Genomic DNA, 25,640 nt, shown 5'->3' with positions numbered 1-25,640 from the left:
GCCCCTGAGAACCAGTCCAGAGCTTTAGCCACTAGACCATACTGCCTTCATCTTTTGTTTTCTCCCTCCTCCCCACACCAGGGTCTGTTTGACAAACTCCCCCTCTCTAGCTTACTCCCGGCTTACACACCAGACCGTTTTTAAAGTAAAAGTGTGAGGCCCGTCGGCACCTCTCTAGATATTAAGACACAAAATTTGTGTGTATAAAAGTAGCCATCAAACTCCATATGAAAGCACTGAAATAGATGGTCAAGAGGTGCTAATTCCCACTAAAGACAATGAAAACCAGCCCTCAAAACCCCCCAGATCATTTTCATGTAGGTCCCTACACACAAAGTTAGAAGCCTAATGTTAAACATCCAAGTTGGAAAGAGCTGACCTACACCCTCTTTGGTATTAGGGCCAGAGCTAGTCAAGAAAAATTTCACGGGAACATGTCCATTTTTGACACCATTGTCCACAAGAAAGTGTCCAAACAAATCATTTGGATTCTCATTTTATTTTAATAATTTCAAAACATTTGGTTCTGATAAGGTAAAAACATTTCATTTAGACATCGTTTCAATTCTTTTTGTTTCTACTTTTATATTAAATATATAATATTAATGTAAATATAATTTTTCAACATGCAACGGAACTTCATTACTAGATGATATCTCAATTGGAATAACATCCATTTGCATGTTGACAGTTCTCTGCTCCAAAAGAGGTTGTTTGTGGTCTTTGGACAAAGAACCAGATGTAAAAGTGTAACTTCCTTGTAGCCACTAAATTTAAAGTGACTGTAGTTCCTTAAAAAGAACAGGAGTACTTGTGGCACCTTAAAGACTAACAAATTTATTTTAGCATGAGCTTTCGTGAGCTGCAGCTGTCATTATGCAAGGCACTGCATTTAGCCGTACGGAGTGGAAATCCATCAACTTCATGAAATAAATTTTTGAAGTGAGCTGCAGCTCACGAAAGCTCATGCTAAAATAAATTTGTTAGTCTTTAAGGTGCCACAAGTACTCCTGTTCTTTTTGCGGATACAGACTAACACGGCTGCTACTCTGAAACCTGTAGTTCCTTAATAACTGATATTACATATCATTTCTCTCAAGTGTATCTACTTGGTCACAAGGACAGACAACAACATCTCACACAAACAAACAAAGATAACAGCTAAGTGCTTCTGAAAGAGCAAGAACCATTGATATTTAAGAGAAAGGAACAGACTTGCCAGAGTACAGAATATGGGCTATCCATAGAATAGGACCGTTGCCCTGACAACACATAGCACTTACAGATTACTGCAGCAGGTAGCAATTTATTGGGTTTTTTTGGTACACAATTATTTCTGTGTCACTGAGTGTGTTGATTTAGCCTTTGGGGCACATGCTTACAGTCTGTTACAAGTAACACAAGAGCCCACCCCTAGTCAAAGACATTTTGAAAACGGTTCTGAATAAAATGGGGTCTTTTCACAAAATGGTGTCAACTACTGTGGCCTTAGGCAAATAGCAAAGCACAATGCTAGAGCAGATTGTTAATAGCAATGTGGCAAGCAACAGGCACAGAGAAGCGACAGAAAGGAGAGTACACAGAATTCTCATAGTTAACGGGCATATCTGTATTGCAGCAGAGAGCTGTTAACCCAGATGATTTAATTGATCAAAAGAAATAGAAAGGCTAACATTTTAATAAACTAATTAAACCTGCTCAGGAGTTGGTAGAAAGAAAGAAACAAACAAACATTCATTCATTCATTCCTGGCTGGAATGCTGAACTTTCAGTTACTGTAAGAAAAATGGTACAATCTTCAGAAGAAACATGGCTCAAAAGAGATGTGATGCCTAAAGTTCTGAGACAAGACAAAGATTTTCTTAGTGGCTTTAAAGGGCCTGATTCGCTCTTGCCCAGCTATTTGTATGTTTACCCCTGTGCAAAGCGAGGCGTAACGGCTACTGAATCAGAACGGCGGCATTTCATACCCACGTTGTACAGGAATCAGTAACTACACAGGTGCCAGGTGGTAAAGAACCAGGCTCGCTAGTCTGGCAGTTCAGTTCCCAACGTGACACCAGGACAGTAGCTCTATCACAGTCCCGTGGCTGTGAGACAGAGGGGACACGGCAATTTAAGGATAACACAGAGACAAAAACAAAGCCAAAATCGTGAGCAAGAGCCGAAAGCTAATAAGAATATAGCCCCAAGAAAAGTAGTGATCTAGATGACAGCTTTACTAAGCCACAATGAGATCTGATCAGAGTTAGCCTGACGGTGCAGGCAGCCCATTGCTTTATGGATAATAACTGACTCTAGACAAGAACATTCACAATAAGTTGCTATTGTACAAGGCAAAGGCTTTCAAGATTATATGGAAAAAGTGTTCTTCAATTCAGATCTTGAGGTCCCTACTCAGCCTGTACTCAGTCCTTATTCAGCAAAACCTCCCTTGACTGAATAAAAACTGACCAAAGACGTCGAGACATGGCACTTTGTTATTAAACTAATGAAGTGTCCTGAAGATTACAGTTACTTGGATTGTAAGCAGTTTGCAGCTGGGACCATTGTTTGGTTCTGTGTTTGTACAGCACCTAGCACAGTGGGGCCCTGATCTATAAGCGTGAGGGCTAGGCACTACTGCAAAATAAATAATAGAGGCGAGTGCTTATAGTAGTATTAGAAATTGGGCAGGAACACCAAGTTTTCGAGCTGGCTCCGAGCAGGGCCGGCTCTGGCTTTTTTGCCGTCCCAAGCAAAAAAAAAAGGGGGGGGGGCGGAGCGGCAAAGCAGGAGGGGAAAACAAAACGAAACAAAACAAAAAAACCTGTGGTGCGGCCGGAGCAGCAAAGTCGGGGGGGGACACCTGCAGCGTGGCCGGAGCGGCAAAGAAAACAAAACAAAAAAACTTGTGGCATGGCCGGAGTGGCAAAGCAGGAGGGGAAAAAACCAACCAAACAAAAAACCCTACGGCACGGCTGGAGCAGCACGGGGGAGGGACCTGCAGCACGTCCGGAGCGGCAAAGCAGGGAAAGAAAACAAAACAAAACAAAAAAACCTGGGGCATGGCCGGAGCAGCAAAGCAGGGGGGAGGGACCTGCAGCACGGCCGGAGTGGCAAATCAGGGAAAAAAAAAACAAAAAACGGAGTGGCAAAGTAGGGGGAAAAAAACAACAAAAAAACCCTGCCGGGCAGCCGGAGCCAAGGTGCAGGGGGACTCCCTGTGCTGCAGACGTGCAGCGGAGTGCGTGTCCAGTCTAGCGGGGAGGGAGCGGGGGAGAGAGAGAGAGCAGGGGGGCGGCCAGGGCTTCAGCGGGGCACTTGTCCCGCGGTCCCGACCACTGCGCCACCTGCCAGGAGGGCTCCGCGCCGCTCCAGTCGGCAGAGAGGGAAGAACAGGGGCTGCAGGGCGGCCGGAGCGGCAAACCAAAAAAAACAAACAAAAAAAACACACCAGCCATGCTGCCCTAGGATTGGGCGAAATGCCGCCCCATAGAATATGCCGCCCCAAGCACCAGCTTGCTCAGCTGGTGCCTGGAGCCAGCCCTGGCTCCGAGTACAGCACTCCGAAATGTTTTCTCTCCCCCTTCCCAGGATGTTTACAAGGTATTTTCTGCACCATCACTTTTCCTGCTTATCAAACAGCCATTAGTGACAAGTATTAAAATACCATTTTGAAAAGAGAGGGAGCAGTTAAAACAAAGTAAAAGAATTAAACATGGGAATCCAACATGAAGTTACAGGGGCAACATTTTAGAAAACTTGGTGGAGGGCTATTTGGTCTTAGAGATTAGCTGTGATGAAAAGACTATGACAGACAGTAGCTGGGATGATTTTAAAATAGACTTGGAATGAAGAAAGAAAAGCCAAAGCAAACATCCCTTCTTCATCCCCTTGCAAGTCTGCCGCCATAATTGGCTTAAATGGTAATTGGCTAAATCTCAGAATGAGTTCACTCATAACTGGATACTTCCAAGAAAAGCGGAAAATATGCTAATGTGTCTCTGACATCTGAGCGACCAGACTCATAGCTTAACCTTGTCAACAGCAAACAATCTATTAATTGGCCAGGACAGGTCATCTACGGTAGCAGCAAGCAGCGTCTTCAGAGCAAGTATTTTAAAAACAAACCAACCAACCAAACAACATTCCGGTGGCAGGAAGCAACATTGTCACAATAACCAGAACAAGAGCCATGCTGCAGTGTGTGTTTGCCATGGACAGAGGTCTCTTTGGCTCCAATTTTTGAGTCGTTTGGTCAGATATACGTCCACAGAATGGCTCTCTCAGATATTACAGATAGGTTTTAAGTGGTGAATTGTGTATCCAAATCTAAACTTCCACCAGATTCAAGGCTCTTCAAATCAGACATTCCAGTTCAGGCCCTTCTGTATAGGATACTACTGTGTGGTAACCAGCCCCTTACTTGACTGCTTATCCCAGGTCACAATTTACAGATATCCGATGTGATAACATTACAGCAGAGACCGAGTCAGCAATTCAATGAGCTGGAAAGAACGACAGGATCCTGTCTGTGTTCAAAAGGCTAAAAAAAAAAAAAAAATTCCCAATTATATTACCACTAAGTCCTGTCTCTTCTCTACCACAAGGGATGGGAGAGATCCCTTATACAGAACTGATCCTGGCAGTTCCACAACAGACAGTGTAGCTGATGGATGATGGAAGCTAAGGGCAAGAAGGGAGGAAGTTAGGTTTAGAAGTAGGAACTCTGCAAAGCAGAGTGGACGGATGTGGAAGGAATGAGGAGCTCACATCCGGAGTCAGAAAACATTCACATTTACACACAAAAAATGTTGTTGGGGTAAAAGCAATCAAGAGGCTCATCTTGTAAGGCAAGGTCTCAATGAGCTTGCCACCAGGAAGCTAATCGCTATGTGAGACTGAATTAACCTTAGACAACGTGTCTAGTGCTTTGGGCACAACAGGCTTTCTCTGAGCACCTCTTCATGTTGCATTTATTTTCCTTCCGAGCAAACATACTGAATGTACCTAACATGAGGGAAAACCCTCACTCATCAGTCCTGACTGGGTTTGCTGCCAGACTCCTTCCATGCTCTGCTGTTTTGATTAGACAGGAGGCTGGAGTGGGTCATGGCTTTTAAATGGGTTTTGACCTAGGAGCACTCAGGGGCCACTGGGTAAGGCTGGTATTTGGATACTTGCGCAAGGGACTTGGAATCCCACATGGCACCCCACCCATGGGAGAGCTCTCACTGAGACCCACATAGTCCTTTCCTGGTGCTTTGAGATGAATGGGAGCTGGTCCCCAGTGTAATATCACCACGTCTTAGCACAGCTCCTCAAAGCACATCAGCAATACTAGGCTGGGGTATCGGCTATGGACAGTGTCACAGCGAGAGCTGCATGTAAGGCTGGCAGAATCTGGCTCTGAAGGTTTTTGAAACCATCTTGTAGGTATTTCTATTAATCACTGTCTGCAAATCCCCATTGTAAATGATAGACAGTATCACAGCTTGACAAATCCCATTTCATTTCTGGAGCTGAAGCCAGCTTTTTGGCAGCAGTGGAAGTTTGTTTTAGTGATCTTGTCAGCACTGCAAGAGTGCTAGGGATTGTGAAGTGATAGAACCCAATTCTCTCTCCTGACTGTTTTCCTGCCAGGAATGTGGTAGGAAAATGCTTATGGAATTTTAAAGGACTAAGAAAAAAAAGTCTAAAAACGGAAGTGTCATTTTTGAGGGGAAGAGCAAGAATGCCCTGCCTCTCTTGAAACCCCTCCTCTGCCGGTCTCGCTCCCTTTGGTCTCATCCATCCATCTGGTCTCTCCAAGAATGTGGAGCCATATTACTTGCACATCGGAAGTCTAATGACATAAAACAGGATTGCATCCCTGAAAGAAAACTGCCAAGAAAAATGAACTGAAGCAATTTCCTCCATCCCCTCCTTCCCATCCCCTGAAAAGACAACTGCAGTTAGCAAAAATGACCTGTACAGCGAAGACGGCAGTCAGCCCCTCAGAGGAATACTGATATTGGTTGCTATTTGGGAACTGAAGCAGCATTCTATCCAACAGTTTGGAGATTCTTAGCAACTGTTTCTTAAGAAGTTCATCCACAGGTCTCACTATAATTACTTCTCCATTATAAGGAGTTACAGCAACTCAGCTCCAGATTTCAAGCCAACCAAATCTGAAGCTCTCTCTGTAGCAAACACATCAGGGAAGCCGTTGTTTCTGAAGTCTTACTTGTTTCTTGTTCCAGGTTCACCTGGACTGTCTTTGTTCCCCCTCTTGCTTTCTCTTAACCAACTGCTCTCTGCCAGTTGACTCTGCCCACAACTATCCCTTTTGGTCTGTGGAAGGCATAATAATGTAACTGTGGAAGACAGAGAGAGGTTGTAAAAGACAGAGAGCAAAGGACAGTGATGAGGCAAGACTTAATGAGCTGTCAGTGGCAGACACCAGAGAGGTTCTGGCCTCTCCGTTTCAAGACAGCTTTTCTCTTTGATAAACGCTGACACATAACTGGTGCTGTACAAGTCACTTAACCTCTCTGCTCGATTTACCAAGCCCCAAACAGTTGTAATAGAACAGTAATTACCTCACAGTGATTAAGTTGTAATTGGCAAGACAGATACTGGAATACTGTAGAGAGTCCTGGTGTGCACGTGGATATTAAAAAAATTGACGGTGCAGAAAAGAACTTCAAAAATGATTTGAGGGCTGGAGAAAGTGCCTTACAATGAGAGACTCAATCGGTTTAATTTATCAAAAGAAGATTGAGAGGTGACTTGATTACAGCGTGTAAGTACCTCCATGGGGAGAAAATACTGGGTACTAAAGGGCTCTAATCTAGCAGGGAAAGGCATAACAAGAACCAATGGTTGGAAGCTGAAGCCAGACAAATTCAGATTGGAAATAAGTGAGGGTGAGTAATCACTGGAACAAGCTACCAAGGAAATGGTGGATTCTCCCTCTCTTCAACTCAAGACTGGATGCTCTTCTGGAAGATATGTTCTGTTACTGAACTCACTGCAGGGGTAAATGGGTGAAATGTAAGGGCCTATGAACAGGGAGTCAAACTAAATGATCTAATGGTCCCTCCTGGCCTTCAACTCTATGAATCTATGAAGTGTAAAGTACTTTTAAGTCCTTGGATGAAATGTGGTTAGATGTATATAGCATAATGGCCCTCATTACAGGGAGTTCCATCCAGCTGACTCACTGGCAATTTTCAATTTTCACAATAAGTAACCCCAAAGAGGAAATGATTGCTGTGAATTTCTGAATAATCCCCACTACATGCTCATCAAAAGTGACTGCCCATTATTCACCATCTGGGCCAGCATGTTTAACTCATAGCTCTTCTCGCTTTTTGATGCCTCCTTAACCCCAGCTCTCCTTTCGAAAGCCTGCTCCAATATCCTAGTGTTCCCTAAATGATACTCCCTGCCTCTCCAGACACAAACAGCTAAGGCTTAAAAGTCACAAATTATTCTAATGAAGTGAACAATTTGCATCTCAAATGAGCATGGCCTCAGAGGAAATAGCAAGCAATTCCCACTCCTCCAGAGTCTTCCTTTGCACTTACCACCTGATCTGTCTTGCCTCTGTAGACCTTCTGCGGAGTGAATTTTAATTTCGGTGACTATGCGAGGGTAACCACACAGAATGCTCCAGCATGTCCGTTCAGGCTTATCTAGCTTCAGCTCCCTGAAAGATCAAGATTAAGCAATTCAGACAGATTATAAATCTTTGGTGAGGAAGGTCAAGCAACAAAATAGGGAACTTCAGTGGAATTTTGACCTTTCTGGAACATCAGACTTGTAGTTCTTCACCTGTTTATTACCAATGGTTTCTGTTACAGGAATGTCTATATTTAAGTAAATAAAAATGGCATAATCTCTCATATGACAACTACACGTGGGGAAAAAAAAACACTAGAAGTCCTCAATATTAATATTAACACAAAAACATAATGGGCCTAATCTTAATTTTGCACCAGTTTTACCCTGCATATGTCCATTGGTTTCAACTGAGTTATTCCAGATTTTGTCAGTGACCCACTCATGGGTGTTCTGGTGTAGTGGTTGGAGCAAGAATCTAGCCTATCAGTTAGAGCTGAGCCTAGATGGGGCAGGTTGAGGAGCAAAGCCAAGGGTCACAGCCGAAGTGTTAACCGGCGTTGCAGTCAGAACATGGGGTGGAAGATCAGAGCTGAGAGTCACAAACCAAAGCCTCAATGGAAGGGTTAACAGGAGTTGCTGTCAGAAGGCAGAACCAAGGGAATCAGAAAGAAGCTGGAGAAGGAGCAGTTAAAGGCTGGGAATGGAGCAAGACTAGAGAGAAGCAGAGGCAAGACCTGGACCAAGCACAGCTGCAGGCTAGGGATGCATTGAGCAGCCACTAGAATGCTATTGCTACTGAGCTTAAGTAGAAGCCAGCTGACTCCTTCAACCTGTCAGGTGGCTCAGTCAATCAGACAGCGTCTATCAGGGCCAGCTGCACTCATTAGGTTGCCAGGAGACTGGTTCTGCTGCAGGCTAGTCCCCTGACAGTATTACACTTATGTGAAAGAGAGAAGAATAAGACCCAATAAACGAAAAGGTTCACTGTTTAGCTCAGTGTTTCTCAAACTGGGGCCGCCGCTTGTGTAGGGAAAGCCCCTGGCCGGCCGGGCCAGTTTGTTTACCTGCCGAACAGGTCCGGCCGATCACGGTTCCCACTGGCTGCAGTTCGACGCTCCAGGCCAATGGGAGCTGCTGGAAGCGGCGCGGGCCAAGGGACGTACTGGCCACCGCTTCCAGCAGCTCCCATTGGCCTGGAGCAGCGAACTGCGGCCAGATTGGCTGGACCTGCAGACGGGGCAGGTAAACAAACCGGCCCGGCCCACCAGGGGCTTTCCCTACACAAGCGGCGGCCCCAGTTTGAGAAACACTGGTTTAGCTGACATTAGTGAGCATGTGATTGGGAGATGGCATGGCTGAAGAGAGTGGTAATAGTGTCATGGGTCTTTCCATCAGTACATACCCAGGTTAAAATCCACACCAACATAGCAATTTATAAGCTGTTATTGTCATCTGTGCAGTGGCCTGTGATGTGAGTGTGGTGATCAAAATAAACCTCTCCCCCAACAGCACAAACGGGTACTCATGTTGAAAATGTCACAGTAAAGAGGTCCAAGATTGAATGGGTTATGGGGAGACAATTATCCTATCATCCCTACAGGTGATCCCCTCAGGATCAGGCCATTGTGGTGGAAGTTTGCATTGCAGCTGCCCACCATGCAATCCCAATTCTATGAGCTTTCTAAAACGTACATATCTTAAGATTGGTTTTGAAGGCTGACTTCTGACAGGGACCTCAACTCAGTATCCTATTTTGCAGGTATAAAATTTGATGTCATTGGCACGTCTAACCTCCTGGTTTGTGACCTAGACTGCAAGACAAGTAAATGTTATCAACTGCACTTGCAAATATTAGTGCCCACAAAATTGCACCTGCAGAATGGATGGTGACTATAAAAGCTGGACCCAGGTGCAAAAATTTCCCAAACTTTAGCGCCTACTGTGACAGACTGACAATGTCCTAGACAAACTTTTGGACACAAGACAAACTTTACTGAATTAAGTTAAACATTATTGAATTAGGTTTAATACCTTTCAGGTCCATTGTATTAAAAACGCAAATGTTTATGTACTATTCTATGGAACTTCTTAAGCAGGAAGACAGGATTAATGCAATCACTGGGAGTTATGAGAAACCTCACAGGACTTTTTGGAACAATGCATGCAAAGTGGATTTCCTAGGAAATACCTCAGGGCAAGGGGAATGCAACTGACCCACTTCGGAACCATCCTTTTGACGCTACGCCCTGGGGAGAGAAACCAATTGTCTGCTACTTACCTGCTCCTGGAAACTCCAGATCAATGACCCCCTGCACTGTATAAAGGGTGGACTAAACATGTTCACAGGTTCTGAGCAGAACCTGAGGTGAACTTGAACCCACAAGGAAAGCACTTGAGTGGGGTTTTGAAGGACTGCCCCTGACAGAGCCCATGTTAAGCTTAGGGTGACCTCTGGGAAGTTTATTAGAATGCAGACAGGTTCTTTTACTGTTTCTAATGTGTTTTTTCTGCAATGCTTTTACCTTAAGAATAAAATGGGCTTTCATAGGAAGAGCTGTGTAATACCTTATAACAATGGGTAACTACTCGGTTATTAGTCTCTGAGGAGAAAGTAAGCAGGTCTACTTAGGCAGTGTCTTGCTAGGCTACCCCAGTATGGTCAGGGGACTGTACACCTTGGAAATACCCTGGTCAGAAGGGAACAAGAGGCATGTTCCACTCAAGAGAGGTGGTGGCTAGAACCATTCCCCTCAACTGTGACAACTAAAAATGACCCCATTTTCAGAGATTCTGAGTGTCCGCAGCTCCCAGTGAAGCTAATGTGGCTGAGAGTGTTTAGCACATCTGAAAAAAATCACATCACTTTTGTTTAGATGCCTAATTCTGGCTATATCTAGCTTTGAAGCACTGAAAAACCAACCTTCATTTATAAGAGCAAAGATTCATGTGGATGAACTTCAATGAGTGACAGAGTCGCCTTCCGTGACCCAATGGTCTTTGGAGGGTTAACCACGTCGGGGGAAAGGGGAACTGGATTCAGTGGGAGTAACCTTTATACTGTTGTAAAGTAGCAAGTACCTGAGTTTTGATGGCACATCTGTAAAGAGCCTCAGGATAAATGCAGTGACGATACCGGGATAGTGTGTTGTTGGGATAAGAACATAGCGACCCCGTGCAAGGAGCTTCCTCAGGAACACAGTGCGTGTATTGACATAAAGGGAGGTTGCCACTCTTTCTTGTATTTGCAGCTTGTGTATCCGATAGTCTCTGTTAAGCTCCACCTACAGTTACACAGTACAACAAGATCTGGCATGTTTATTTCTCACTCACAGTCTTTCTTGCTGCATTGTTTGGTTCTGGCTTCCAGTGATGAGACGTGAATGCACACACAATGATGTGCTGTCACGTGAGCAGGAAAATCAAACGTCGGGTTCCCTAGCCAGCCCTACGGTACATTTAGGCAGATCCTGGACATCATTATACATTACAATCTGGTTTAAAATGGATTTAGTGCTAAAGGAGTTGGCCGACATCATCCTTCACCCACAAACACCACCAACCAAAATGGGCCACATTTTTTAAAGATAAATATTTTATCATATTAATAATAATACTTGAGCCTTATTTAGAGCTCTTAATCCAAGGATCTCAAAGCTTTACAGAGGATCAATATCATTATCCCCATCACACAGATGGTGAAAATGAGGCACAGAGAGGTAAAATGACTTGCAAAACAAAATCAGGGGCCGAATTAGAGGCTCTGACTCCCAGTTCAGTGCTCTGACTGCTGCACTCTTTCCCAAATGGAGAATGGGAAAGCCTTTCTACCTGCACTACGTATACAATGTTCGTACACGTGCACACGAAGTGAAGCTGCTTTATTTTCAAAGGGCCCACTGCAGAGAGAGCTGCCAGTACATGCGTCCAAGGGCAGAGCTGCAATAATAGAGCAGCAGAGTTCTGAAAATAGCAACCGAAGGCTTGTCCGGGGACTCATTCACACACAAATGTCTCTACTGCATGTTGAGGTTCTTCTGTGGCACCCTTCACGAGAGCATATAAGTGCCTCTCAAAACCTGATCATCACTACAAAAGTCTTTTTTTTCCTCCTGCTGATAATAGCTCACCTTAATTAATTACTCTTCTTACAGTTGGTATGGCAACACCCATTGTTTCACGTTCTCTGTGTGTATATATATGTCCCTACTGTATTTTCCACTGCATGCATCCGATTAAGTGGGTTCTAGCCCACGAAAGCTTATGCTCAAATAAATTTGTTAGTCTCCTAAAACCGGTTTAAACGCTTAGTGTAGACCAGGCCTAAGGTGCCACAAGGACTCCTTGTTCTTTTTGCTGATACAGACTAACACGGCTGCCACTCTGAAACCTCTCAAAATGTACAATCTGTAACACAGGAATACATACACACACTTTGTGTGGAATGCCCTTTGCTGTTACTTCTAATCTGAATACAGAAAATGTGTGATTGACATCTATGTTTGGATAGCAACCTTGAAGCAATATCTTTTCTGGGGGACTGCAACATTTTCTACAGAATCATTACAACATGTATGTATTTCTCCAGCCATTCTAGTTGCAAAAGAAACACTAAATTGTCTGCTGGCATAATTTCTTTGACTTCAATGAAGCAGAGAATTTGGCTTTTAAACTTCAGAATGTAATAAGCCACATTAGTTAGTAAGACTGGTCGAACATTTCCAAAACACAAAATTTTGACAGACAAAAAAGAAGAAATTTTTGTGAAAATGTTATCCTATATTCAGATTGTTTTCCTATAATTAGGTTTATTGAATAGATAAGAATACAGAATAGACAAATCACGCTGTGTTCCATAAGAATGTATTAATTACACGTCTCAATATATTTTGATACTGTGAAATTATCAAATTTATATGCATTGAATGTAAATGTCAACTTGTTGTTTATGGCACAATCAACTTGTGTACTGTTGTTTAGGGTAGGGACAATGATTATATAGTACCAGGCTCAATGGGGTCCTACCTGGGCCTTTGGGATGCTACTGCAATATACTTAACAATATAATAGTAGTGGTGATCATCCTTGGAATATTTCTAATGATTGAAAAATCTAAGAGTGGAAAAGCAGATACATAACCATTGCAATCTCTAATGAAAGCTTCTTGCAAACTTCATAGCAACCTAATGTCACTCAATACTTAAAAGAAGATATTAGTGTTACATACAGATAGTTGGAATTTTTTAATGATCTTTTAAAATGAAAAACTGCCCTTTTTTCCTAAATAAAATAATTGAATTTATTTGGAAAATTTTTCATTTTTTGACAAAATCAGAAATGAAAAATGATGAAAGAAGTGGTTCGGGACTATTTAGAAAAGCTGGAGGAGCACAAGTCCAGGGGGCCGGATGTGCTGCATCCGAGGGTGCTCAAGGAGTTGGCGGATGTAATTGCAGAGCCACTGGCCATTATCTTTTCAAAATCATGGCGATCGGGGGAGGTCCCAGATGACTGGAAAAAGGCTACTGTAGTGCCCATCTTTAAAAAAGGGAAGGAGGAGGATCTGGGGAACTACAGGCCAGTCAGCTTCACCTCAGTCCCTGGAAAAATCATGGAACAGGTCCTCAAGGAATCAATTCTAAACCACTTAAAGGAGGGGAAAGTGATCAGGAACAGTCAGCATGGATTCACCAAGGGCAAGTCATGCCTGACTAACCTAATTGCCTTCTATGATGAGATAACCGGCTCTGTGGATGAGGGAAAAACAGTGGATGTGCTATTTCTTGACTTTAGCAAAGCTTTTGATACAGTCTCCCACAGTATTGTTGCCAGCAAGTTAAAGAAGTATGGGCTGGATGAATGGACGGTAAGGTGGATAGAAAACTGGCTAGATGGTCGGGCTCAATGGGTAATGATCAATGGTTCCATGTCTAGTTGGCAGCCGGTATCAAGTGGAGTGCCCCAAGGGTCGGTGCTGGGGACGGTTTTGGTCAATATCTTCATTAACGATCTGGAGGATGGTGTGGACTGCACCCTTAGCAAGTTTGCAGATGACACTAAACTGGGAGGAGTGGTTGATACGCTGGAGGGTAGGGATAGGATACAGAGGGACCTAGACAAATTAGAGGATTGGGCCAAAAGAAATATGATGAGGTTCAACAAGGACAAGTGCAGAGTCCTGCACTTAGGACGGAAGAATCCCATGCACTGCTACAGACTAGGGACCGAATGGCTGGGCAGCAGTTCTGCAGAAAAGGACCTAGGGGTTACGGTGGACGAAAAGCTGAATATGAGTCAACAGTGTGCCCTTGTTGCCAAGAGGCTAATGGCATTTTGGGTTGTATAAGTAGGGGCATTTCCAGCAGATCGAGGGACGTGATCATTCCCCTCTATTCAGCACTGGTGAGGCCTCATTTGGAGTACTGTGTCCAGTTTTGGGCCCCACTCTACAAGAAGGATGTGGATAAATTGGAGAGAGTCCAGCGGAGGGCAACAAAAATGATTAGGGGGCTGGAGCACATGACTTATGAGGAGAGGCTGAGGGAACTGAGATTGTTTAGCCTGCAGAAGAGAAGAATGAGGGGGGATTTGATAGCTGCTTTCAACTACCTGAAAGGGGGTTCCAAAGAGGATGGATCTAGACTGTTCTCAGTGGTAGAAGATGACAGAACAAGGAGTAATGGTCTCAAGTTGCAGAGGGGGAGGTTTAGGTTGGACATTAGGAAAAACTTTTTCACTAGTAGGGTGGTGAAGAACTGGAATGGGTTACCTAGGGAGGTGGTGGAATCTCCTTCCTTAGAGGTTTTTAAGGTCAGGCTTGACAAAGCTCTGGCTGGGATGATTTAGTTGGGGATTGGTCCTGCCTTGAGCAGGGGGTTGGACTAGATGACCTCCTGAGGTCCCTTCCAACCCTAATATTCTATGATTCTATGAAAACCAGCCACCCCCCAAAAACCTTCACATTTCAAACATGAACATTTTAGACAATTTTTTGTAACAAACTAAAAAAGTTGTTTCATTTCAAAACCTGAGGAATGAAAGATACTTCAAAATGTTCTGCAATTACCGCTCTCCCCCATCAACTCTAGTGTTGTGTGAACTGTTTTATACAATCATTATAAGTGCAATAGTAGAGGCTGTCAGGAGAAGGCTGAGTGGACACAATCATGTCTCCCGCATGTGGCTTGCCATATCCTGCTACTCCTTTAGCTCAAGAGGCCGGGGTTTGAGCTTTAAAACTGAAGGGTCCCAGTGATGGCCATGGTATCTGTTTATGTATTTGCAGTAACTGTGCAAGAATCTTGTTGAGAGATCTTGGGGGCAGTTAGAGATCCTGTGTGAACTATACATCTACCTGCCAAACACCCATTGCCGAGATGAAGCTGCAGTCAGGTGCAGGCTTCCTAAAGTCAGATCGATTCTGAACCCAAATGAAGATGGTGGCCTACCTTGAATATTTCAAAGCCAATGGGGAAGTTGTCCCCTTTCCCATCTTTCTTGTAAATGCGCTGATCCTGTTGCTGTAGTGAAATCAGCACTTTGTCCTCAACCTTCTTGACGTCGAAGACATACTAGCAAGGGGGAGACACAGAACAGAGAACCAGCTGTTAAGGACAACATCTCTGGGATACTGTACACAAGGGCATACTGCAGAGGTACCCAGAAATGGGTTTGTCCCTGGAATGATGGTTCTGCATCCAGGATCAATTCTCGACAAGTTGTAGCTGGAAATTAATTACAATTGTAGGGATTTTGAAAGTAATAGTATCAGAGATATTGAAGCCAGTGATTCATTCAGTGCATGCTAAAAGAGAATGTCTCCAAGTAGCTATTGAAGTGGCATGACAGCAGATGTGCTCTGAAAACAATAGAAAAAAAATCTTAAAAAATATAAAGGGGTAAGGAGATAAAGTTAAACAATAAACTCTGGACTGTGCATTTGCTTTTTTTCTACATGGATCTCCAAGTAGGGCCTGTTTACTCCAGATATTTTCCTTACCGGTAACATGAAAATGACAAATGGGATGTATTTGATTATGTATAACGCAAGCATGAAAAGGGTTCTTTGTTCCACACCCCCAGATCCTCAGTTGTTTCAGAAATGTAGGATTTGGTCTTTCCTAGTTTTGCTGAAAATATTTGGAAGACTCAGAAAACTTGATTGAGAGGGTGATTTGCATTTTTAACTAAGAGATATTTTATCCCAACCGTGTTTAAGGGATTTTAGTTGAATAGGTTTCAACAAGACCAAACAAAAATCAAAATATTTGTACAGCCTGTATAAATAGCAGTTCCTCTTCTCAATGAATCATGCTTCACTTGTTTTTTAATTATAGTATCACTATTCTACTAGTTCACCAGTGATTCGGTGGCTTTCAGAGGAAAGAGGGTAGACAAGACCAGAATTTCTAATGTACGAAAGAAGACCCGAAGAGTGTTTTTTACACCACAAAGAAGCAAATGGGGCCAAACACCAAATTCTTTCCCCCTTCACGGACACCTTTAAGTTCCCTGTTCGTTCCACATTCTTGCCACTAAGGGGCAAATCTAAGTTGTAGGAAATTGTCAAGGGAAAGAAATGGTGCTATTTATGTCAAGATTAGTAAGACTGGATCTCCCCCTACCCCCCAGATTATGAAGCAAATGAAAAACAGCATCAAATTGCAATGCGGCCCGACTGTGGAGCACACTGATCTTGCTTCATGTTTTAAAGAGAATGCTGGAACACTGTGACCAGTATTGAGGGTAATGTAATCTGTGCTATGGTTAGTTTTCTCCCATTCGATGCTGCTGAAAAGTTTTCCTCACTAGTTCTCCTCGAGGGTGGACACTGGGATTGCCTCTGCTGTTATCATCTAATCTACCTTCTGGTGATTTCAGATTCCTCTGAGTCACTCTGCCCTGTAGAATGAGGCATCTTCCCTTCTTTCTCCTCTTTACCCTCACGCTTTAGGGCAGTATCATTTTAACTTTGAGGAAATGTCAATCTCTTGCAGAGGAGGCAAAAGGAAAGCTGTCCTCCCAGGCTCACGGCCTATTATTTCTTTCTGATTTAACTGTTTCTAGTCAGGACTGAGGGGGCTCAAGAATCTCTACCTGAGGAGCGATAAATAGTGAGAACCGCTGTTCTGGCTCCAGTTTTGTTCTCCTAGTAGCCAATAAAGTAACCAATAAGAGAAATTAGCCCTGGGCATGTGCTGATAGTAGACTATCAAAATGCTTAAATTCTCTTATTTTGCAAGGGAAGTGGATATCTCATAATCCCTCTGTGAAAATATTTGTTTCAGAGGAGCCCGTCAAGGGAATTCAACTATTCCCTCAGGTGGGTAAGGGACAGAAATGGTCTCTAGACTGTTGTAGTATGTGGCACAGGAACAAGGTAATTTAATTTGTCCTTAAGTAAAGGTAAAGAGTTCACAGGAATGCTATTGTCAGTCTTTGAGTGTATCAGTCTAGAGACAAGATTTAATAAGAGGAGCTCTTTTCACTGCATGTGATCTATAACATTCTTCTTACATCGGGAACTCTTCTTTTTAGTAGCTGAACACTTAAAAAGTAGACCTACACAAATACTAAGAAAATATCCAGGATCAGAAAGAGGAACTGCCCCTCCCCCCCCGTATGAACTGAATAAATTCACACGGCTCTGATCCTTTTCAAGGGAGACTGTTTGTGGAAGAGATAGAAGAGAAGCCATTCTTCCCTGCTAGGCACCTAGAGGCAAGGACAAACGGGGAGTTACAGATGATTCCTAGTCTGTGCAATGAAGATTGCAGCTCTCTGATGCCCTGCTAAGAAAATAGAAGGAATGCTGACAGAAACCACCCATCTAAATGTAGACAAGGAGGCACAAAAACAGTCTCTGCGATTGAAAGTATGGGGAGCGCTGCAAAAAACAACAACAGAGAGGTCAATTTTCAAAGTAATACATGGAGCACTGAGTACCCAGGTCCCACTGACAATAATGGAAGTTTTGCATCTGACTCTGCATGCGCTGTGCTGGCAATGTATGACACGGGGGAGAGCGAGGAACCAGCTAACTTTGATAGCTTGAGAGCAATCAGCTGGAACAAGAAAAAGAGAGGCTTGTGAGTAGCAATGGGAGAGTCAACTCTGGGGAAATTTCCAACTCATTTGCATATTATGGGGTTTTATATATTCTTAAGGAACCTAATCAGTGCAAAGGGATACTCCTTAATCACCCTCAGCCAAAGTCTCTACAAGGTTAATACTATTAATAAAATGGATTAGTGCCAACATAAAATTTGACCAATGTTCCTTTAGGTGTTGGGAGAATGGACATGGATTCAGGGCAATAGGTTCATAGACTTCATAGAATATCAGGGTTGGAAGGGACCTCAGGAGGTCATCTAGTCCAACCCCCTGCTCAAAGCAGGACCAATCCCCAGACAGTTTTTTACCCCAGTTCCCTAAATGGCACCCTCAAGGATTGAGCTCACAACCCTGGGTTTAGCAGGCCAATGCTCAAACCACTGAGCTATCTCCCTGCCTGTGTGTCAGAAATGGGATTCAAACCCACACCTCCATTCGGAGACCAGAACACCCAGCCCTCAAGAAAGGAAGGCACTTTAAGCCTGGCGCCTTAGACCACTCAGCCATCCTCACCTCCCTTCATTATCATCCATGAGGGACACCTCCTCCTGCCTTGACCATGTGGGCCAGGCTCAATATAGCTAAAAATGAGTTTTAAATAAATATCTATATACTCTGCAAGATATTACATAGGTCACTGAAACACAGATGAGTCTTTATACTGTGACAATCTCTGACAATGTTTAAACCTGGGTGAGATGTTTGTCTAAAAGTTCTGCTCTAGGAATTATTCTGGGGGAAGTTCATGGCCTGCATTCTATGGGAGGACAGACTAGGTGATCACAGTCCCTTCTGGTCTTGGAATCTATGAAACAACATGCTCCCGGGTGGTTTTTAAATGGAAATGCACAGGCTTCCTGTTCAAGAGTGACCATTGACACCCAAGTATTGTCTTCTCAATTCAGTGTAAATGAACTCCAACCTGGGGATTCTGTAAGAAGGTGGCTCTGTAATCGAAACATCCTCCGGAGCGGTTTTTCAGTGGTTCTGAATGCTTGGTCCACGCCCCACGCACCATTTTCTTCTCCCAGGTTTTGTGGATGCTGAAGTACGAAGTGTTCACAAGACGACAGACGTCAACATCGGTGAAGTTCTGACACCAGTCATCAAATGTCATCCTGAGCCAGGGACATAAGCAAGGCATGATTTGTAAAAAAGCCTCAAGCTCTGCATAAAAAGGATCATCATGCCCATCTGTGGTATGACACCGTATGGCACCTTCTAAAGCTCAAGTTGAGGCATCACTCGTCTTTGACCGTAACCCATCTGATCCTAAGAACACGGTTATAACCACAGGGCTGGAACTGGCACTGTATGTCTGGCATTGGGCGAATGCCATCTCTGTACTGGCTACAAAGGTTCTATCTACAACACGCAAGCAACCATTTCAATACATGGTTACAATGTGGGTCCCTCCTGGAGTGTACTCAGGATTTAAATACAGTTTAACACTGTCCCCAAACTGTGCTATGGCACGTGACACAGTTAAAACCCATTTAAGTCTCATCTATAAAAGAGTGTTTTAACCAAGAAACATTGCTGTAGCTGTGTCACCTGACATAGTTGCAGATGGTCCAGAAGATTAAAATCCAGTTGGGTCAGTCTAGTAATCATGGACTGGGGTCTATCCTGACATAGAAGAGGCCTAGAACCAAACTCTGCATTTAACCCCTTGTTCCCAGTTCTGACAAAGCTAAGAGTATGCAGTGACACACTGACCCTTGGGACAGGAGAATGTCTTTCGATAGTGACCCCTCTCAGCTGACTCATCAAGGTTCCAGAGATTCTCTCTGGAATACAGCGCCCCAAGCCTGGGAAACAATGACTAGGATCAAAATTAGTTAATTACACCCTTATTTACAGGTGATGGGTGAATTGGAAATCCATTAGGTAAATACTGTACCAGGCAGATACAGTTTTAGATGCAGTTTGGGAGAGTGCCTGCCATTTGATAGCGTGCCATGCACAAATCAACTTAGGAAGAAGGGAATTTTCCTAAATATTGAAGGATTATGGCTTTGAGGTGCCTGAAATGTAAGTACTCATTCAGGCCTAAGTATTTAGTTCCATTATTCCTTTCACATGGTTTTCTAGTCCCACTCCCTGAGAATCTGAAGAAACACCAGTAGCTAATATCCAATGTCAGTAGCTGCAGAACAATCACAGATTCTCGTGCATTCATAGAAATTAGACTTGAGGGAGGTACAACACTGGGACGAATAATAACTGTTGAATTTAGCCAGCTCCAGTAGAGATTTCCCAAGCAACAGACATTTTTACTCACCAGAATTCGCCATCATTTTGAACAGTGAGTCCCAAGCTCTTACGCTCCGAGTCACTCACTTTCTTCCATTCTTCGGACCTGGAAGTAAAAAGTGGTTTAATACGTGAAATTAAATCTTCTCACTTGGAAAAAAAAATTCCTTTTATTGTCCCCTCACATTAAAATATCGTCTGAGCACTGATGAGGTGAATCACGTATAGGGAAGTTTTGTTGCCTCACACAGAGGCATTTTTTAAACCAGCCCCGATACATGGTTAAAGACAAAACGCTAAACACATTTAAAGCAGCACTTGATTTACTTCCCTGGACAGCCTCTCCCTCAGTATAGCTGAGCCGTTGGCTTGGAAGGTCAGATCTGGATGAAATTTCCACATGAGAATGGCTTTATTCCCCAAGGACCCTCAAAATGTACATGAGCTGCTCTGGAAACACAGCCTGAATTTCCTCCTGAGCTGTTTATCATGCTCTTCATTTGGATGGAAAGGCATTATCTAAGGGGTGGCTACACAAACATTTAGTTTGTGGCAAGCTGGGGTATGACCAACCCCACATTAGCCTGCCGCCATCTCACTGTTTGTGTGCACTCTGCTGATGTACATTAACAGTCTGCTAGTGCACTTTGATTTAGTCCTGTTTCGAGGAGGGCTAGATGAAAGTAGGGTGACCAGATGTCCCGATTTTATAGGGACAGTCCCGATTTTTGGGTCTTTTTCTTATATAGGCTCCTATTACCCCTCACCCCCTGTCCCAATTTTTCACACTTGCTCTCTGGTCACCCTAGATGAAAGTGCTCTAACAAACTGTTAATACCCAGTCCTCTTCGAACCAGGCCTAGATCAAAGCAGATTGGCGAACTGTTAATGTGCATCAGCAGGGTGCACAAACAGCTAGACCGAGCAAGCTGCTGTGGGATAGATTCACATCCCATCTTGCCGCAGTCTAATTGTTCACGTGGGCAAGCCCTAAGGACAAGTCTGCACTACAAATTGACATCAGCACAGCTGCCCCAATGCAGTAGTGCTGCTGTAGCACATCTGGTGAAGACACTCTAAGCCGACAGTACAGAGCTCTCTCGTCAGCTTAACTCCACCTCTGCGAGAGGGGACAGTTATGTCGGCGGGAGACGCTCTCCCTCTGACATAGCATGGCGTTAAGCTCGGTATAACTATGTCGCTCAGGGGTGTGGATTTTTCAATGGGCCAGCTCCTCAGTTCTTGCTCATGACAAACTCTACCAAAGTTAAAGGGAGTTTTGCCAGAGAAAGGGCTGAGAGCGCACTTCAGAATCTGGCTCTCTGTCTCTAGTATAAATCAAGACAACTTGTTTCTCTTTGCATCTGGCCAGCTCAGCACTTTGTTTAAACTGGGATAAAGCGCCGACTGAAAGTAACAGCCTCTTTGTCAGATAAAAGAGGAAAGACAGGGAAGTTGGTACACTGTCATTAAGGAGCATCATATTATTAAGTGTTAAAAGCATTGATTAAATGCCCTAGAAATGGCCAACTGAAACGTAATGTATTATTTATTTCTTGTAATGTTTAAGGCCTCGGGTCATGGAACAAACCCAGCAGAACCAGTCACTCTGCTCCTCCTTAACTCGCTGGAAGGGTCTCTGCAGAACCCATGACCCATGTGATGATCCATTAGAAAGTCATTTCAGAAATAATACAATTTGCTCTTTGACGGCACATTTCATCATTACCTCAAGATAGCCTAAGAGGGAACATTTTTCAGATAGGTAAGTGAGCCACAGAAAGGCTCAGTGGCTTGCCAGGATCATGCAGGGGGTCTGTGACGCAGTTGAGAATGGACCTCCTGTCCTTGACTCATCATCCTTAGGCTTTAACCACAGACCATGCCGCTTGCCAAAAGAATGCTGCAAGAGGCATGCTGCAGTCCAGAATGTAAAGTAAGCCACATCTCCCTCATTGCAGCAGGATGTGGCATCCCTCTTGTTCATAGGCTGCTATGCTTGGGAAGAGATGTCAACGTCAATGAGGCTCTTGCCTGGTGGAATGACATTGCATTTCATAGAGACACAAATTGGGTGAGGTTGTATCTTTTATTGGACCAGCTTCTGTTGGTGGAAGGGACAAGCTTCCAAGCTCCACAGAGCTCTTTGTTGGGTCTGGGGAAGGAAGCTCGAAAATGACTTACCTTGTCTCTTGTATCTTGGGACAAACACTGCAAACAACATTGTGTTTCTTAGCATTTAATCACACATCTAACTTCCAGCAGCCAAAAATGACAGCTGAATTATTGTGACACAGAAGCCCCCAGCACGTACTGGTCACTCCATGCACCGTTCCACTCCTTCTTTCCCCATGGATTCCTCATTCTGATCATGAAGAGCTTTTCTGACTTAAAAGAGAACAGGAGCCTCTCTCCGAGGCGCACCTTCTGAATTGCCGTCACCGAGTAGGCATGGCCTATGATCAGACCCATCTCTGTCTCCACCTCGGTGTCATTGGGGGATGAGGTCTGCAGCACACAAAAAAATCCCACAAGGAACTAATATGAACTTCAAAATCAATAAGGGCACCTGGCCATACACAGTCAAGAGGTTTATTTTTTTTTACATACAACTGTGGGTTTCCTTGTAGAAATATAGTAACAGAGGAATTGCCATAATGGATCAAAGCCAACATCCCTCTAGTCCGGTATCAGGCAGCCTAAGGATCTAGGGGACTAGAACTCTGATCTGGGGAGGTTGGGGCAGCTGATGTTCTCACATCACTACCAGGAGGCCATACAAAGTGAAATCCAGGGAGTACTGTGGAGATTAGGCACCGCAGCATGTACTGCCCAAAGAATCCAGAGAGACAGCACCCTGTGGCCTTCTGATTGGCCCACTATTTAACCCTGGAGGGTGGCCCAGGAAGCTGTCTGGGCAACCAGGCAGGTTTCTGGCTTACTGTGATGCCAGACCTCAGCTTGCTTATTGGTCTCCAGTCTCTGATCCCAGCCGGACCCTAACTCTTGCCTAGTAACTACCTCAACTCTGAACCTAGTCTGACTCTGACCTTGGCTCTCACCCACTGAACCCAGTTCTAGTGATTATGCTGGTCCCTGTGTGCCGACTACTGCTGTGTGACAGTCTGTGCCTCTCTTGTGTATGCTGATGCTATCAGATGAGTTTCCTCAGGGGACCTTAAATTAGATTTGAACCCAGGTCTCCAGATGTAACAGGTTGGTAGTGTGTTACCTACTGCCAGGCCTGATCAACTACTGATCTAAGAATGTTTGACAAATGTTTCTCCTGAACTTGGATTTCTATCTGTTTTATGCAGATGGAGCTGATTCGAAGCCCATGGAAAAAAGATTCCCATTTAATAAATGGGTTTTGGATCAGGCCCTTATATTGTTTTTCTTTCATGTTGGGCCCGGTCCTGCAGGCCTTACATACTCTCTACACAACCAACACTCCCATTGGAGCAGCAGGAATGAGTTGTTAGGGTCTGGCTCATTGCATTTCTCAGTTCTCTGCATGGAACCAAAATCAAATCTCAGCGACGATACCAGCCTTTGTTCTGGTGGGAGGAGAGGGATGGACTACAGCACTGACAGTGATGTGTGACCATGCCAGACATTCTTACCCATTTCAAATCAGCTGGAAGATTTGAGCAGCTTGATATATAAATTAGTAAAAAAAGAAGCAACAGCGCAACTTCTCACCACCTCTAACTATCAGATCAGGTCTGACTGATGAGCTTGAAATTCCAGGACTAATGCCAAGACCACAGTGTATTTCAGCGACAACAGCTCATAAAGAATCAGTTCTTATGTTATATTGAGAGCCACTGACATTTCCCAGGGCTTTCTTCCCCCCCGCCAATCTAACACTTTCTTTCATTTGTACTCCTCACAGATAAGAGCACAAGTTTCCATGACAGCAAAGGAGTCTATAACCATTCCTGCTTGTTAAACTGTAGAGCCAGAAGAATCTCCATTAGCAACTGCACTCTTCTTTTCAGCAGGATGGCACCTGGCTTTTTCACTTTCTATTTAAGTTTTTTCCCCCCCTTTTAAATAAGAAATGTAAATTGCCTTCTGTTTGAACTGCCAAATGTACAAGCCCTGGAATGTTCTGTAAACAAAGGAGCATGTTGGGTCATTCTAAATTGGGATGTAAGCCACTTAAGTATTAAATATTCTGCTGTTAGCAAGCACTGTGGTGCGTATAACACACTTATTGGAGCTGAGAGGTAAAATGCTAGCGAGGCAGTTTTACACACCATGATAAATCAATAAATATAGTGCCTGCATAACAATGTCAAGAAGCATTTGTATTTTATTTGATTAATTCAAAGGGCAGAAATATAACTCCAGGGGAGAATGGAAAGTACTAGCAAGTGCTTAATTTTATTCCAACCAGCTAAACTTTTACCTTTTTCCCCAAACTCTTGTTATTAAATAAACAGCCTCAGCATTTTTTAGTGATAATTTAAATCACCTCCCTGGTATTTCTGTCCATTGCCATCACATTACCAAGCAGGATGCGCGCCTGAGGCTTTGGGGGAAGTTAGTGATAGAGCTTGACAGAATTTTTTTTTTACATTTTGAGTTTTTGTCAAAAAAAAAAAATCAACTCCCCAAATATTTGGATTCTGAAGTGCAGCTGCAGTGCCTCATGGGAGCTGGAGAATGGGAGCATGTGGCTCCCAAACTACATCATGCTCCATTCTGTAGGCTGGTAGTCCATCTCCCAGGCACCACACTCTCCCTTCTTGGTGAAAAGAAGCAGTGCATTGAAGCAGTGGATGCCCAGTCATAGTTAGAGCGATGATTCTTTGGGGGACCTACACACTTAGTTGACTTGCTTTGCAGTCATGGGATAATCTTTCAGTTACCACCAACTTTCTGCTGCAGAGGTGGGGCAGAGCTGATTGTTCTGGGATCGGCACTCACGTGCCAATGTTTATACATTCATATTTTCAAGGAACAATTTCCAGACAAAGCAGGTAGTTGGGAACTCATATTGCAGACTATAAGTACTAACCAGTTAATCACCACAGTACTTCTACGGTGGAGGTAAGTGGTATAATTTCCATTTTACAAAGAAGGAAATGAAGCCGAGAGGTTAAGTGACTTGACTAAGCCCACAGAGGTTAGCCTTGACATTTATAGGTCGCCAGAATTGAAAGGAGAGGGCAGTGCAGCCAGGAGCTTCATAGAACCTTAATGCTGCCCTGTTTGATCTTATGGAATTATCCCCGCTCCCTTTTATCCCCAGGGCTCCTGTCCAGAAAATAACTAAAACACAGTTTCTAAATAATTTTAAAATAAATTCACAGAAAATCCTAAAATGCATGGGGACCAGTTTGTTTCCTCTTCACTTGTGATGTCATCTTCACTTAAGGTGAGATTTTCAATGGCTTTCAGCATTGGCCTAACCCTGCTTCCACTGAAGTCAGTGAGAGCTTTAGCATGGGCTCTGGGGGAGCAGAGGTAGGCCAGTGACCAGCACTTTTCACAACCCTGCTGGTAGCTCCTTGGGGCAGGGAGCATGTCTCTTTGCTGTCTTGTAAAGCATCTAGCCCACTTTGGATGTTTTGTAAATATGTATAGGACAGTCTTAGCCAGCAAGTATTCACAGTATTTTTATTTGACCAGAAGCTTTAGTGAAAAACATGAAGCCCATGTTCCTGCTCTGAATG

General features: G+C 43.8%; 1 protein-coding gene across 4 annotated transcripts in view; it reads right to left on the bottom strand.

Moving 5' to 3' along the window:
- CAPN6 (calpain 6) overlaps positions 1–25,640 on the bottom strand; it is an 81,803-nt gene that overhangs the window by 7,630 nt on the left and 48,533 nt on the right. For all 4 annotated transcript variants that reach the window (XM_039488214.1, XM_039488217.1, XM_039488216.1 and 1 more), the window contains exons 6-11: positions 22,271–22,464; positions 19,985–20,062; positions 18,623–18,818; positions 15,036–15,158; positions 10,669–10,871; positions 7,554–7,675 (exon numbers count right to left, since the gene is read on the bottom strand). In XM_039488214.1, the coding sequence (XP_039344148.1) occupies positions 7,554–7,675; positions 10,669–10,871; positions 15,036–15,158; positions 18,623–18,818; positions 19,985–20,062; positions 22,271–22,464 (916 nt within the window). The remainder of the gene's footprint in view (positions 1–7,553; positions 7,676–10,668; positions 10,872–15,035; positions 15,159–18,622; positions 18,819–19,984; positions 20,063–22,270; positions 22,465–25,640) is intronic.

This window comes from Mauremys reevesii, linkage group 9 (genome assembly GCF_016161935.1).
Source record: "Mauremys reevesii isolate NIE-2019 linkage group 9, ASM1616193v1, whole genome shotgun sequence".
In the NCBI taxonomy this organism is placed as follows: domain Eukaryota; kingdom Metazoa; phylum Chordata; order Testudines; family Geoemydidae; genus Mauremys; species Mauremys reevesii.
Note: the sequence above shows the minus strand (reverse complement) of the source record. Positions and strands in the feature narration are given on the sequence as shown.